The sequence below is a fragment of the Mytilus edulis genome, chromosome 3, assembly GCF_963676685.1.
Source record: "Mytilus edulis chromosome 3, xbMytEdul2.2, whole genome shotgun sequence".
Lineage (NCBI taxonomy): Eukaryota > Metazoa > Mollusca > Bivalvia > Mytilida > Mytilidae > Mytilus > Mytilus edulis.
The window spans coordinates 102,178,584-102,195,443 of record NC_092346.1 but is presented as its reverse complement, the minus strand read 5'-3'; the positions used below and the strand labels follow the sequence as shown (position 1 = coordinate 102,195,443).

Below are 16,860 nucleotides of genomic sequence, written 5' to 3'. Positions count from 1 at the left end.
GAACTTTAAGCAGGAAGTGTATCATCAAATTTCGACAATAATAATTCTTCGGTTCAATGAACATTCTGGTTGAATTTCATTTATATTCCTTTAATTTCTGATTAAAAAATCTTGGGTTTCTTTGGGTTTTTTACTTTTATTTGTACAGCTATATTTCATGTTTTAATGATATAATACATAACCATTTGATTCACGTTTCCCCCCTCATATATCATGTGAGATTAGAACAAGTTTTTTTCTATGAATTGCCGGAATAGTATACTAAATATTTACCGCAAGTAATACTAGCAGGAACTTTTAAAACTAGTGGGGCTAACATATTACTTGCGCAAATGACTTGTGGCGCAAAAGGGTATAATTAAGGCGCAGTGGATTTCTCCCAGATTTATACATGATCATTTATTTTATTTAGAAAATAGATATGAGTGACAGGAAAGGGTTTGCAGGTCAAGTTATGCATTACTTATGCGGTCCTTACAAAGTGCAATCCGATTATTAGGTCTTTCCACTTTTCTGTGGAAAGACCTATTGTTTTTTTTTTCTGATTATTATTATTATTTTTTTTTCTTCTTCCGCCACTTTTTTCTGACTGTGCTTTTTTGTTTCGCAAGATGTCGATAAGATTGTTTGCATATGATTTCGAACAGTTATTACGATTTTGAAACTGACCCTGTTAAGCCAAACACTTTTAATTGTAAGAGTTATCTCCCCAAACACTGTTTTTCTTGTATACAAATCTCTTTGGCAACCGTTAAAGATTACGACAAAATTATTTCACCAATATGCTCGTTATATCCTCAGGATCTTCAAAATAATTTTGACTGAAGCGGTCCGGAAACTCCATATGAGAGTTATTTCCCCTTCTGTATTTGAAATAAGTAAAATTTAATTGTGATTGGTAAACCATAAGTGATAGAGACCTAGGTTCTTTTGATTTGAGGTCCTTGGTCCAAAAAAAAAAAAAAAAAAAAGAAAATAGGGTCAAGGTCAAAGGTCAAAGTCATTTCTAAATTTGGATTTTGGCTTATTTTCACTTCTTTTCAAACACGATATAAGATATTGACAACATGTTTTTACTAAATTGTAAGTTGCGACATGTTGTAACACATAGATATTGGTTTAAAGTGTACGCTTAGTTCAAATTAGAGTTTTCTCTCCTCTTTTTTTTTATTATAAATATGTATATGGTGATATAACTCATGAACCAAATATAATTAAGACCTAGGGTCTCTTGATTTGAGGTCCTTGGTTGATGACCTTGAAATTGAGCTTAAGGTCATAGGTTAAATTGACGTTCTAGATTTTGACCTTTGCTTTTACCTCATATGTATACATGATAAAGCCATGGGACTTTTTGCATTACGTTTCAAACCACTAAATCTTGGAAAAGCCAACCGGAAGTGGCCTTGTGTAAACCGGAAGTAGTTTTTATTGTACTTTATTAATACAAAAGTATATAAAACGAGATATTTCAAATAATACCAGAAGAAACATTTTCAAACCGGAAGTAACAAATTATCTCCCTTATTTAAAATATATTTCATAAAAACCATATATTTTTTGGAATCAGCGTCCAATAAGGGACGACATCAAAAGTTCAATGAAGGATAAAAAACTTAATTCAGACAGCAGCTTATATGGGGCAATAAAAATATCAAATTAAACGGTAAATGTCTCATCTTCAAAAACTGGATAAACAGCAAAATTCTTTTTTTAAATGACATTATTGATAATAAAGGAAAATTTAATCAAAACATGATCTTAGATAAACTTTCCTGTCATGCTAACTGGTTTTCAGAATATTCTAAATTAATGAAAGCAATACCAAAACAGTGGTTACAAGAGCTAACTAAAGAAGAATCATTAAAAACAAAAGTTGCCACTGACTCCGAATATAAATTTAAAGATAAAAAAGGAAAAATGGTATCACTTAAAAACATTTCCTCCAAAGACATTTACATCTCCCTCTTAAATAGATATTATGAAAAACCAATAGGATTTCAAAAATGGGACAACATATTTATCTTGGAAAACAACACAAACAAAAGACAACAAATGCTAAATTATATCTTTTATTATATACAAGATAATAAATTCAAAATGTTAAGATGGAAATTTCTGCACTACATTTTACCAACCAAACAATTACTTTTCTCTTGGAAAATAACTAAAACTCCGCTATGTAATATTTGTGATGTCATCGAAGATTATGAGCACTACTTTTTAACATGCAAATTTCTGAAATCATTTTGGGATAAAATAAAACTTTTGCTTGATAAACTTAAAATAGGACATCACATCATATCAATTAAATCACTTTTGTACGGATACAAAATAAACGATACAAATTACTACAGTATAAATGATTTAATTACAATTATTATTTTTACTGTATACAAAGGATACTATACATCCGAACAAAAAACAAAACAAATTAATATGTTTGAAATTTTCAAAAAAGAATTTCTTCAATATCACGAAATATTGATAAATAAAGAAGGCAAATATGAAAAATTCCATAATCTGGTTGCAGAAAAAATTAAATTAATTTCATAAACTAGAATTTATTATACATCTTGTTATCATATTTCTATTCAGTTACATACATGTCATTATTACTATATATACATATTGTGCACTAACAAGTACTAACTTATCAATAAAATGCTATATACTAACGTTAACGAGGCCGGGATAAGGTACCGGTACTTCATGTATCTCTAACAAATGTAAAATTCAAATAAAATATTTTAACATTTAAAAAAAAAAAAAAAAAAAAAAAAAAAACTTAATTCAAATAGTTTTTTCACTGACCCCCCTACCCCCCTATTAACTTAATTTGGGAAAAATTGATTGACCCATATGGATATATGTAAAAATCAATGTCAGATAACCAAATCTTGCAGCAGTTCAACCCCCACCCCCAAACTATTTGAATTAAGTTTTTTTATCTTACATTGATCTTTTGATGTCGTCCCTAAGCTATCATTTGATGCTGGAAATTACATTTTTTGGTGGAAAGACCTTCAATTGTTCTCTGAACAATTGGTTTTTAATTTATTCTTGTTTTATGCATCTAGTTATTTTTTAGTAGTTTGAAATTTGAGGAACCATAAGTTACAAACCAATCCATAGGCCTAATCTGCTTTATACATGAAATTCAAGCGAGTCCAAATTATCGTTATGCACTACGTCAGTCTGTACTCACATGTGTAGCATACTCTAATCTTAGATGCGTGATTTTTTTATTAGTTGTTAGCGGCTTTGATTTTTACTGGTTGTTCCGGCTTTGAACTAGCAGTTAGATAACTGTGAGTATTAGATAACTGTGAGTACTCTCAGATCTGTTCCTAGTGTCTTTTTGTTCTTCTACTTCTACTTCTATGTGGTTAATCTGCAGTCGGAAATTCCATAATGCAAATATACTGTGCGCGTGTGTCAACCAGTACACGCCAAGTTAAAAATAACAAACTTTGTGTATTTACAGGAACAAAAACAAATAAAATTATGTGATGTTTGCAACAACTGTACAGGGTTAAAATCAGGTATCAATAGTTACGCCAGGAACTGCCACACACAGACCCGGAAGGCGACTGTTGTGGGAGCTTGGATGGCACATTCAGGTAGTTGGTTCCAGTCAACAATTGTTCTTGGGATAAAACTGTATTTATAGGCATCCGTTGAAGTGCTGACTCTGGAAAACCTGTCTCTGTGATATTGTCGGGTTGTTACAGTTGGTCTCCTGATGTAATCTGGAATAATGACTGATGCTTCTCCATGTAGGATCTTATAAAGGAGTATGAGCCTGTTCCTTGTCTGCGTGTTGCTAGTGTTGGCCAGCCAAGTGTCTGTAGGATGTTGGTTACAGTTCCTGGTTCCCGAGAATAGGTTGTTGTTACAAATCGGGCAGCTCTTCGTTGTACAATCTCGATTTGGCTAATATGGCACTTTTTATATGGGTCCCATACTGCAGATGCATACTCTAGGTGAGGTCTATTACTTCGGTTCCTGAGCTGTTCTTCAAGGTTGATATGTTGACAGTGTCTTTTTTCTTGGACTTGATGTATTGCCAGAATTGCTTTCCCATGGTAGGCTTTTTCTGTTCTTCATTGGTACTGTCCTCGTTCAATATACCCCTGATGTATTTATCGTGTGCTTCTGTCATGGTCTGCTTGTCAATGTCTCTAGCTATTCTGTATTTTTTCCAGTTTTCTGATGTATCGTAGTTTTTAGCTGTGTTGTATCTACGTTGACGTTTTCTAATTAGTCGCTTAATGGTATGGTTCATCCAGGGCACATCTTGTTTCCCACTGATAGTTTTTTGTGGGACATGCTTGTTAACACTGTTGAGAATTGTGTCTTTGAAAAAAATCCAGTTATCTTCGACTGAGTTTGTGACCTTATCTTTGTTCTTTAAATGATCTGTAAAGGCTTGGTCAATATCATTTTGTAGACTATTCATGTCGGCTTTTTTTATAAATATAGACGTTTCTTGGTTTTTTTCTGTATGTTTTTGCTTTGATGTTGATATCTGTAATCACGATTTCATGGTCGCTCATTCCAGGCTGTGTTTGTGTTCTTTCTATCAGTCCTGGGTTATTGGTAAGTATCAGGTCAAGTATGTTTTTCCCTCTGGAGGGTTCTTTTACCATCTGAATGAAGTCATTTTCTGTTACTATCTCAACAAGTTTAGAGTTGATCTCCTGTCCATACTGTGGGTTGGTGTTCACTGTGGTATTGTCCCAGTTGATATCTGGCAGGTTAAAGTCACCTCCTAGTATAATATGTGGCATGTTGTCGAGATGTACAAGTAACCGGCCACGTCCACTTGTATTTTTGTCCATCTGATGAGTTAATACTTTTTCAACTGATTTTCATAGTTTGTTCTTATGTTGTACTGTTATACCACTGTCCCAGGTTTGGGGAGGGTTGGGATCCCGCTAACATGTTTAACCCCGCCACATGATGTATATTTGTGCCTGTCCCAAGTCAGGAGCCTGTAATTCAGTGGTAGTCGTTTGTTTATGTGTTACATATTTGTTTTTCGTTCATATTTTTACATAAATAAGGCCGTTAGTTTTCTCGTTTGAATTGTTAAACATTGTCATTTCGGGGCCTTTTATAGCTGAATATGCAGTATGGGCTTTGATCATTGCTGAAGGCCGTACGGTGACCTATAGTTGTTAATTTCTGTGTCATTTTTGTCTCTTGTGGACAGTTGTCTCATTGGCAATCATACCACATCTTCCTTTTTATATCTACAGAACAAAACTGAACAGATTACACAATGTACATTTTTTTTGTCTCGGTATGTATAAAAGAAAGATGTATTATAGTCTTAGATGTGTTTTGTTAGTTATTGGCTTTGAACTAAACCATTACTTCGTGTCTTAATCTTGTTGGGATGGAATTAATGTATGATTATCCTGCCACGTCCACTCTGTTTTTTTGTTTGTTTGGTGTCGTTCTACTATGTATCAATCTGATGAGATAAGATAAGCCTTTTTCAACTGATTTTTTTATAGTTTGTTCTTATGTTGTACTGTTACCCCACTGACCTAGGTTAGGGAGAGGGTTTGGATCCCGCTAACATGTTTAACCCCGCCACATTATTTATGAAAGTGCATGTCCCAAGTTAGGAGCCTGTAATTCAGTGGTTGTTTTTTGTTGCTGTATATCATATATGCTTTTTGTTCATTATTTTGTACATAAATCAGACTGTTAGTTTTCTCGTTTTAATTCTTTCCCTTTTCTTTTAAGGCCTGTTATAGCTGACAATGTTGTTTGGGTTTTACTCAGTGTTGAAGGCCATACAGTAACCTTTGCTAATTTCTGTGGCGCTTGTTGTCTTGTCGAGATTTGTCTTATTATTGGCATTTGTATAGCATTGGACACGGAAAAGGTAGATCGATTCATCTTGATTTTTGATGAAGCTATCTGACGATTTTTACAGGTGTATACCGAAATAAGTGTGACTGGCAGACATAATGGTCGTCCACCAATACCCGAAATAAGTGTGACTGGCAGACATAATGGTCGTCCACCAATACCCGAAATGTAGCCCAGAATAAAGTAGACTGTCATCTACGAAACTAGATATCAACACAAGTTTTAGCTTTCTAAAAAGCTATGGACTGATTCGCTCTACACTAATTTAAGGTTATATGTTTGCATGACTGTGGTTGTTAAGTTAGTATTGGAAATGTGATATTTCTAGATATTGATTGATATAAAATGGATGTACTTTAAGAGTTATACACCCATGCTTTAATTTAGACACGACTCTTGAGGTGTGCCTATATTGTCAGAAGTTATAAAATACAGATAATGCATTTTTTGTAAACATTGTATAGGGACATTGTTTAGCAAAGTAAATCGTGCAAATTGCAGAGTAACAAAGCAATTAAACACGTATTAATTATTGGTATTTCAATATTGAATTTATCTGTGAAATGTATGCAAAATAAAACGAACATGAATTAATGACAATTGATCATTTCAAAAGGTAAATTTTGCGTTGGAAAGCTTACAAGTTATTATTTTGATATATTATTCTGAACATACTTCAGAATGCGACGTTATATAAAACATGAACCAATAATGCTAGCTATAACCCGTGTTCATATGGAATATAAAGCATATGGAAAGAAAAAATCTGCACAAGGAGATTAAAATGCAGTGAATCTCTTTTTGAGCTGGCAGTTAATTTTAAACCATAAACAGACAATATGAGCAGAACCGTAAAACGTATACTCAACAATTAGTCAAGCAATAATAAAAATGAATATGCTCCATTCATGATCATTTCTTTTTTATGTTCATATGGAATCATTCTTCAAGAGTCTACTAATAGTTATGATTTACATTATCTTTGCAAGAAAAATGATATAAAGGAAGATAGTTTATGTATTTGAACACTAATTTAATAATGACTTATTCAGGATGGGAGTGATTAAGTGTGCACTTCCGGTACAGTTAATTTCTGTTAATATTATAATACATTTGGATTTCAATAACAATCATCCGGCACTTGAAGCGTGTCATAATAATTAATTATTTAAGTTTAGGATTGTTAATTTTCACTACATGGATATATCGCTATTTTTCTTATAATATACTATCAAGTTTACGAAGGGTTCAACCACCTGTAACAGTGAGCAAAACCAATAACATATACATGTAATCATAAAAAGGCACTGAAATGACAAAAATGTTCCTCTATTCAAACCAGAATATCAACGGCCTGATTCATAAAACAAATAACGAAAAACAAAATAGACAGATACTAACCAAAGACAGCCACTCATTTTAGGCTAATAAAAATGTGGTGGGTTAAACATGCTTGTAGGTGCTGAACCCTCTCTAAGCATGGAATAGTGACTAAACAACACAAAATAAGAACAAACTGTAAAAATAAAGTGACAATGAATTGGTGTGAAAAAACCCACCTAATAACATAAAAGAAATAACAAAAGTCCCGATCTAAGAATACTACCGACTACTGACTAACACCTCATCAAAAACTTACAACTTATAAATAAATCATGCTCTCCAAAACCATGTATCAAAAAGTTACAACTTATACATAAATCATGCTCTCCAAAACCATGTATCAACAAGTTACAACTTATAAATAAATCATGCTCTCCAAAACCATGTATCAACAAGTTACAACTTATAAATAAATCATGCTCTCCAAAACCATGTATCAACAAGTTACAACTTATAAATAAATCATGCTCTCCAAAACCATGTATCAACAAGTTACAACTTATAAATAAATCATGCTCTCCAAAACCATGTATCAACAAGTTACAACTTATAAATAAATCATGCTCTCCAAAACCATGTATTAACAAGTAAAACACATCCAATGGACTAAGAAAGACGTCATAAACAGACTGAAAAAAGCATGACATTGTGTCTGATATATGACAAAAAAGCATGACATTGTGTCTGATATATGACAAAAAAGCATGACATTGTGTCTGATATATGACAAAAAAGCATGACATTGTGTCTGATATATGACATTGTGTCTGATATATGACAAAAAAGCATGACATTGTGTCTGATATATGACAAAACAAAGAACGAACAGGACCGACAGCAACCTATGGAAACCATTGATTTACAGGTTCTTAACTGTGGACAGGCACTTACATAAAAAATGTAGAGGTATTAAATATTTTTGTGAGAACATTCTTTTATCTGGGACAGTGGTGTAAAAGAACAACACAAGACCAAACTGTTAAAATCATTTAAAATTGGATCCCAGTTATCTATTGATTGGTAAGAGTATAACGCCACTTACATAAAAAAGAGAAACAAAGAACCGATATAAGTTGTACTTATTTAAAGACAGTTATAGTTTGTCTTTTGCTTTTTTAAGTCATAGCTTTGTCAATTAAATTTCGAATTATGAGTTTGAATGTCCCTCTGGTATCCTTCTCCCCCTTATACAACTAATAAATAAATCATGTAAATAGGATTGTGTTGTTCACATCTACTTAAAACTTGGTATGCATGTTCAGTATGAAGCGATTTTTTAAATGTGCCAATTGTACAGTTTGTCCAGATCGATTTTGCTGAACTGTGAAATGTGAACGTTTAAGTGATGCATTGTGTCATATGTACAAGCATTCTTGTTAAGTTTCTGTCTTACAACAAACATGAAGTAGCAATACTGTAAATTGGCAGATTTCCTTCATTCAACATTAAATCACAAAGTATATACAATCTCGTAAAAATCCATCTGTTTAAATTATATTTTTCATTGTACCAAACCTACTGCAGCCAAATCTTCCGACTACCAACGCAAGTTGTGTGATCCCGACGTCAATGATCCCTTCAATTTCTAAATATCCTGCACAAATTCATAGTATAATCTGACGAACGAAATCAAATCGTTATTATTTATTGGTGTAAAATCCAAATATTGGATTGTTACAAAAACACATATGACATACAAATAACAATAGTTACAAACAAACAAAATTCAATTTTAACAAACATTCATAATATCTACATTGTAAGTATATCATATATTAGTTCATATTTTGGAGGAATTGATGCTTCTTTAAATTTGAAAATAAAAGTACAATATATTAAAATTAAATTGTTAAAAACATATATATATATAACAGAACAAATAATTTGAAAAAGATGAAAATAATCACTATTTTTTGGGGGGACTGGTAACGATAATACTGTCATAAATTTTATATTTTAATTTAATCTGCAAGTCGGCGACGGACATACCGCGAATTAATTGATAATGTTGTCATGCTCATTAAGGTCGGTAACAAGTTCACATTGGATTTATGATATGCTAAGATATGCTAAGTAAGGTTTGTATAGCCCACTATAAGGTATGATTTTGTTCTCATTTTCGAATGCAGAACGATTGCCTATAATTGCATAAAAATAAATCCATTTCATTTTAACTTTCAAGGTGGGTGATAGTTAACTCATTGACAATCATACCACATCTCTTTATTTTTATATGGGATGAAGTGCGGGGAATTTGGCCTCACCTTGAACAATGACGGTATGTTCAATTGTTGGATACCTATATAACCCTAAAAGGCTTCTGTACGTGTCGAGAGCATGGCACTAATGTAGCCTTACTATATAACCCTGAAAGATTGCTGTACGTGTCGAGAGCGTGGCACTAATGCAGCCTTACTATATAACCCTGAAAGATTTCTGTACGTGTCGAGAGCGTGGCACTAAAGCAGCCTTACTATATAACCCTGAAAGATTTCTGTACGTGTCGAGAACATGGCACTTATGCAGCCTTACTATATAATCCTGAAAGATGTCTGTACGTGTCGAGAGCGTGGCACCAATACAGCCTTACTATATAACCCTGAAAGATTTCTGTACGTGTCGAGAGCATGGCACTAATGCAGCCTTACTATATAATCCTGAAAGGTTTCTGTACGTGTCGAGAGCATGGTACTAATGCAGCCTTACTATATAATCCTGAAAGGTTTCTGTACGTGTCGAGAGCATGGCACTAATGCAGCCTTACTATATAACCCTGGCAGATTTCTGTACGTGTCGAGAGCATGGCACTAATGCAGCCTTACTATATAACCCTGAAAGATTTCTGTACGTGTCGAGAGCATGGCACTAATACAGCCTTACTATATAACCCTGAAAGATTTCTGTACGTGTCGAGAGCATGGCACTATAAATGCAGCCTTACTATATAACCTTGAAAGATTTCTGTACGTGTCGAGAGCATGGCACTATAAATGCAGCCTTACTATATAACCTTGAAAGGTTTCTGTACGTGTCGAGAGCATATGCAGCATTTCTATTTAACCCTGAAAGATTTCTGTACGTGTCGAGAGAGTGGCACTAATGCAGCCTTACTATATAACCCTGACATATTTCTGTACGTGTCGAGAGCGTGGCACTAATGCAGCACCAGCTATGGCACCAATCCAAAAACATTTAAAATGATTTATCGTAGACGTAAATCGGACACGACTGTGTATTTACACATTTATAAAAAAGAAGATGTGATATGATTGCCAATGAGACAACTGTCCACAAGAGACTAAAATGACACAGACATTAACAACTATAGGTCACCGTACGACCTTCAACAATTAGCAAAGCCCATACCGCATAGTCAGCTATAAAAGGCCCTTTAGCATAGCAAATGGCAAAGAGAAAGAACCTTGTTTCCCCATGGTAAAACATATATACATGTATACCCACCGCTAAATCGATGAATTGGAAAAATTGGCTTACGTATTTAGTTTATACTGTTGTTGATTATGCAAGACAACTAGACTAACACACTTAGTTAATTTTTTTAAAATGTGTTTAAGCTTTTCGATACTAGAATGTATAGTTTAATGAATTAAATGAGTTTACACATGTTACTTACTTCCTAGCCTAAGCGTTAATATTTTATAACGGTAGTCTATTGTTTATGTTGTGCTCCCTTCACGCATAGAACAGAAACACAATCTTCCCGTTCCATATCTGAAAAATAATGTTCCAAGTCGATCAGTTGATGTCCATCGTCTATCCATTTTTGCAGTATTATTTCGGTAGGACTCTTTAGACCTTTTTGTTCTTCTAGCCATCTTATTTCTTCCGGTTGATAGCCTATTTTCTCTGCTAACATTGTATAATCCATGTCTGATTTGGGGTCTAGCTTTAAAATCAAGCTTTTCATCTGTTTTCTATCCTTGGTTAAATTTCTTTTTAGGGCTAATGATGATTGCTACAACATATAACAATAAGTACGTATAGCTAAACAACTGTAACAAATTGATTCAAAGATAGACATTGTAACAAAGATCACAAAGCACTACTGCCACCCTGACATTTGTTTACAAGTGTACCTTTACTTGACATTGTAACAAAGCACTACTGCCACCCTGACATTTATTTACAATTTGTACCTTTACTTGACATTGTAACAAAGCACTACTGCCACCCTGACACTTATTTACAATTTGTACCTCACTTGACCAGAATAATGAGAGAAAGGTTATTACTTTTGTGGTCGTACAACACCACATCAAAAGAACGTTGTATTTAATTATTTAGTAAGAACAAGAATTTCTGCCAAAACTAAGATAACAAAACTACCGAACTCCAAGGAAAATTAACAAATGACTAGATCATTACCCTTAAACGCATGGACAACAACTGTCATATCCCTGACGTGGACCAAACCTGGTTTTATAGGCAGTTATACCTCTCACTTGCTTGTATGAATGTCGCATATATTGTATATATTAACTGTCATATCCCTGACGTGGACCAAACCTGGTTTTATAGGCAGTTATACCTCTCACTTGTTTGTATGAATGTCGCATATATTGTATATATTAACTGTCATATCCCTGACGTGGACCAAACCTGGTTTTATAGGCAGTTATACCTCTCACTTGCTTGTATGAATGTCGCATATATTGTATATATTAACTTCCATATTGAGTACATATATAGCATTTTTTCCATAATGTGTGGAACCTATAATGAAAACCTTTTCTCCGATCATTATGAAAGTTGTACTAACAGCAAGTTTTGACATAGCAATAATACTTATTATGCCCCACCTACGATAGTAGAGGGGCATTATGTTTTCTGGTCTGTGCGTCCGTTCGTTCGTTCGTTCGTTCGTTCGTTCGTCCGTCTGTGCGTCCGTCTGTGCGTCCGTTCGCTTCAGGTTAAAGTTTTTGGTCAAGGTAGTTTTTGATGAAGTTGAAGTCCAATCAACTTCAAACTTAGTACACATGTTCCCCATGATATGATCTTTCTAATTTTAATGCCAAATTATAGTTTTGACCCCAATTTCATGGTCCACTGAACATAGAAAATGATAGTGCGAAATTCAGGTTAAAGTTTTTGGTCAAGGTAGTTTTTGATGAAGTTAAAGTTACATCAACTTGAAACTTAGTACACATGTTCCCTATGATATGATATTTCTAATTTGTATTCCAAATTAAAGTTTTTACCCAATTTCACGGTCCACTGAACATAGAAAATGATAGTGCGAGTGGGGCATCCGTGTACTATGGACACATTCTTGTTTTCATTCATATCATTGGATCGATACCACTGCTTGCGACACAACATATGATATATTTCATAAGTCTGAAGAAATTTTCTTGATTACTTCTTACGCTTAAAGCCAAACATGTGAAAGTATGATGTATAATTACCAAAAATACACGTTAAGAGCTGTATGACCCAAAGTAACCTAATATGATAGCCAAATCAATCTAGGCCAACTATTCCTAATGGTGATAGAAACCCATATTTTAGAATATCTTTTTTATTTATCAACGAAAAATTAAAAAAAAAAAGGTATGTTATATAAAGTGCCATTACCGAAGCACTGTCTACTGAGTAAACTAATCATAGAAACCAGGATCAAAATTGATTTTTTGATACTGATAAAATGCTTTGGGGGTAAATCAAGAAGAGCGCCCGGACTTATGGAATATGGTGATTGTTATGCGCTAACTATAATTTAGGATATAATGGAGGAGAAATTGTCATTACAGGGATCAAGTGTGATTTATAACTTTCTGTTAGAAGTGGGATGTACAAGTGACGTCGAAGTTCGTCTATCTGTTTATTTGTTCGTTCTTTCGTTCATCTTTTCCACGTTTGTAATTCATCTGAACCTGAATCACGTGGCAGCTTTTTTGTAAAACTTCCTCAGCATTATACTTATGCTTTGTACATTAAAACTGACTTCACATTTTCTTTCGAAAGATGTTTTGAGTTAACTTTGCATGAAACCTTGGAATGCAATGGTGTACCTATCTATTTTTACTAATCTGGAAATACTTTCTATTGATATCCCTTAGGAAATTGGACCTAACCATTCCTGCAAGTTTGTAATGGATATTATTGTGTATGCTTAAAGTGTTCTAAAATTTAATCATGAATCTAAAAAATGACTAAAAATAGTGACAAGTAAATATTCTACAGAATGATTGATTGATTGATTGTTGGTTGCTTAACGTCCAGTGGCAAATATTTCATGCATATTCAGGACGAGAACAAGTTCACAATAAATACAATACGTAGGTTGATACAATAGAGGCCATCTGGGATGATGGTCGGGGAAATTTGGATTGCCACTGGAAAATGAGGGTATATTGGATAGGGACAGAAGTTTAGCCTTGCAACAGGCCACCTACGGACCCCTCAAAGAGTTGTTGCAAGGGTTCTTAACGTGCAAAGAGCGTGGCACTCTCTTTACACGAGGCATCGGATTTAACGTCCCCTTCTGACCGGACGTGACTGCGAACTTGATACATCCCGCACAATCAAACGGACGCCCCATTTCAGCAAGCGTTTTACTGCCGGTCTGGAGAAGACCAAGTGACCATATTTCTATACCCCAGTCACCCCTGGGGAGTTCTACAGAATGAAGTTTAGTTGTTAAATTTTATAAAAAGGGTTATAAAAGTCACAATAGAATGGTTTCTACTTGAGAAGCTGCCTTTAACAAGTCAGGAATATGACAATTGTGATCCTTTCGTTTGATGTTTGATGTTTGAATGTTTTCACAATTCTTAAATAAGTCCAATATGAACTCTGTATTTCAAAACTTATATTGAATGCTCAATATTATACATTCATCACTTTCTCTACAGGGAAATGGATGTGTCATTCCGCCACTTTCTTCGACTCAAGCACACACAATATTTACATACAAGCACTTTCCCATAATCCTTTTTTTAAACTACAAGACAGACATAGAATATCAAATATCACTTATGTATGCTGAATAGAATATGTAAACAATTACAATTTCCAACAATTTTTTCGTTGTGTCAGAATCTTTGAAGGATATTTATAAACCACGGTTTGGGCCACGCGCAGTAACCATGGTGTTTTGTTAATTTTCGCCTGTGATAGTCTCAAACCAAACCAAAACGATATGTTTCTAGCTACATGTATCAGTATTTGGATACCACGGAATTATTTTATTGTTGAACTCACCATTGGCATGTTTTAATTTTTTTTTTTAATTTGAATTACCTTTGAAATCTTTCTTGAAACAATATTTCATTAATATTTGGTAATGTATACAATTCAAGACTTACATCTTTATATTCATCGGCTATCTTTAAAGTTCTTTTCTTTGGTTGAAGTTCTTTATCACTAGGCTGATAATAAGTAAAATCACACACGATTTTCGTCGATGACATTTCTGTTGGATGAAACAAATATTTGCAGTTTGGAGCTAAACAGTGCCAAATACTCTCAAAATCTATTGTCTGTAAGTATAAGAATAAAGCGTTATATAATGCTTGAATTGATTGAAAAGTGTGGCTACTTTCTCTTGACACTTGGCTCCATAATTTAAGACAATTATATAGTTTAGAGTATTTATTAGAGGCAACAGTAGCTAACCGATGATCAGAGGAGGAACAAATCAAGGTTAACATCAATAAATGTATGGCTATTATAAATTTACACTCCGTCCACATGTCATCATCTCTTCGGAGACAGATTAGTGTTCACAACTTTGCTAGTTTCCGAATCCGTTTAGTTTCATGTATACTATATATGAATAATATGGCATGAATTATTTCATTAAAAATGTTGACTTTACCAACTTATCCTCCAAAACAGCGAAAACATGTCGCTATTGAGTTGAGACACATGCTCATCGAATCGGTCACAGTGAACCAATTTATGATATATACAAGTCATATATGTTTTGTCGATTTCCGTCATCTTCCTCTTTGGATGAACATGCTGGACTTTTTGGTCGGCAATATATTTGTCGAGTTTAAAGGATAAATAGTCCCATCGACATTCGGTATTCAAATGGGTACTGATTGTGCACGAGTTTTTTTTTTACTCCTATGAAGCAGAATTCATCCAGAACATTCTAAAAAAAAAGAACCACCTTTGCGAAGGCCACGTTTAGATATATATTGATGATGTCCTATCACTGAATAAACCATATTTCACTCAGTACTGACATCTCATACATCCCAGTGAACTTTAGGATACTACTGCTGTTATCCATTCTTTGATGTGTTGGAGCTTTTTATTTTGCCATTTTATTAGGGACTTTCTGTTTTGATTTTTCCTCAGAATTCGGTATTTTTGTGAATGTCCTTTCTGATACTAGAGGGACTATTTCATACCTTATCTTTTCCTCAATATTGACACAAATGGACAATTTCACACTAAAGTCTATCACAAACGAGACGAATTCAACTTCCCAATTATCAATTTCTCATTTCTCAGCAATAACATACCCTCTACCCCGTCGTATGGTGTTTACATAACGCAGTTGTTACACTATGCTTGTTCACGTTCAAACTATACGGACGTATGTGTCTGTGTCTAAAATAACTATCGACATTGTGGCTTACCATCAATGTTGTCTAGTCTGTTAAGTACCGAACGTGACCTATTCCCGAATATGAATGCTTTGTCGAATGTGATTCACATTAGTATTGCTATATGACCGGACGTGTCTCGGTATTTATACTTCCAATATTCATGTATTTAATTATGGTGTGTCTTTTGTTAGTCTTGTTTCAAATTGTGTTGTGTCTAATTTTTTGTGGTTTGAATTCTATTTTTATTTTCTACATATTTATAAAAGTTGAGATAATTAATCAGCTTATTCAATAATATGATTTTTAGTTTAAAGCAACTATATGCACATAATTCATTTTTCATTTAGAAGAAAAGCCGATATGGTTAGAAAAAAACAAATAATTACATCATTACTAACATAATTTTATATTCATATTATTTTAATGGTTAGAAAATACATAAAATAACACCATAACACATTTAACCCCAATTCTATAAATTTACCCGTGGTGTCACTTTTTGTGGCGTTTATATATACATTTGTGTGACACACAGTTCTTAATTCTATTGTGATGAACTGTGTGCTGAAGGTGTCCGTTGTTATTCTGTGGATTACGTGTAGAAATGTACTATTATATATTTACGTGTAGTAATGTGCTATTACATATTTACGTGTTCTCTGTGCTGAGCGTTCTTTCGTTTATTTGTAACAGCTCATAAAAGGTCATTATACCAAATTTAAAGAGGATTTTAGATTTATTTTATTTTCATTTGAGACCCATATAATTCCAATGCAAGTATAATGTAAAAATCAGAGTCTGCCTTTTCCCGCCATATTTTAAAACTCAAATATCTCGAAACTAATGTTCTTCCGACTTGAAGTAACAATTTTGAATTCTTGATTTTTAAAAATATTTCTTTAGTACATCTATACATATGCTAAGAATACATTATGAACTTGAACCATAGATGTAATATCGATTGAGATTTTAATGTACGCTACTGCAATAACAACATCGCCAA

At 33.6% G+C, this 16,860-nt stretch overlaps 1 protein-coding gene across 1 annotated transcript in view; it reads right to left on the bottom strand.

Annotated features, from left to right (window-relative positions):
• Positions 1-8,901: 8,901 nt before the first annotated feature.
• LOC139518041 (UNC5C-like protein) overlaps positions 8,902-16,860 on the bottom strand; it is a 12,679-nt gene continuing 4,720 nt past the window's right edge. The window contains exons 4-5 of the mRNA XM_071309683.1: positions 14,601-14,774; positions 8,902-11,248 (exon numbers count right to left, since the gene is read on the bottom strand). Coding sequence (XP_071165784.1) covers positions 10,943-11,248; positions 14,601-14,774 — 480 coding nt within the window. The 3' untranslated portion in view covers positions 8,902-10,942. The remainder of the gene's footprint in view (positions 11,249-14,600; positions 14,775-16,860) is intronic.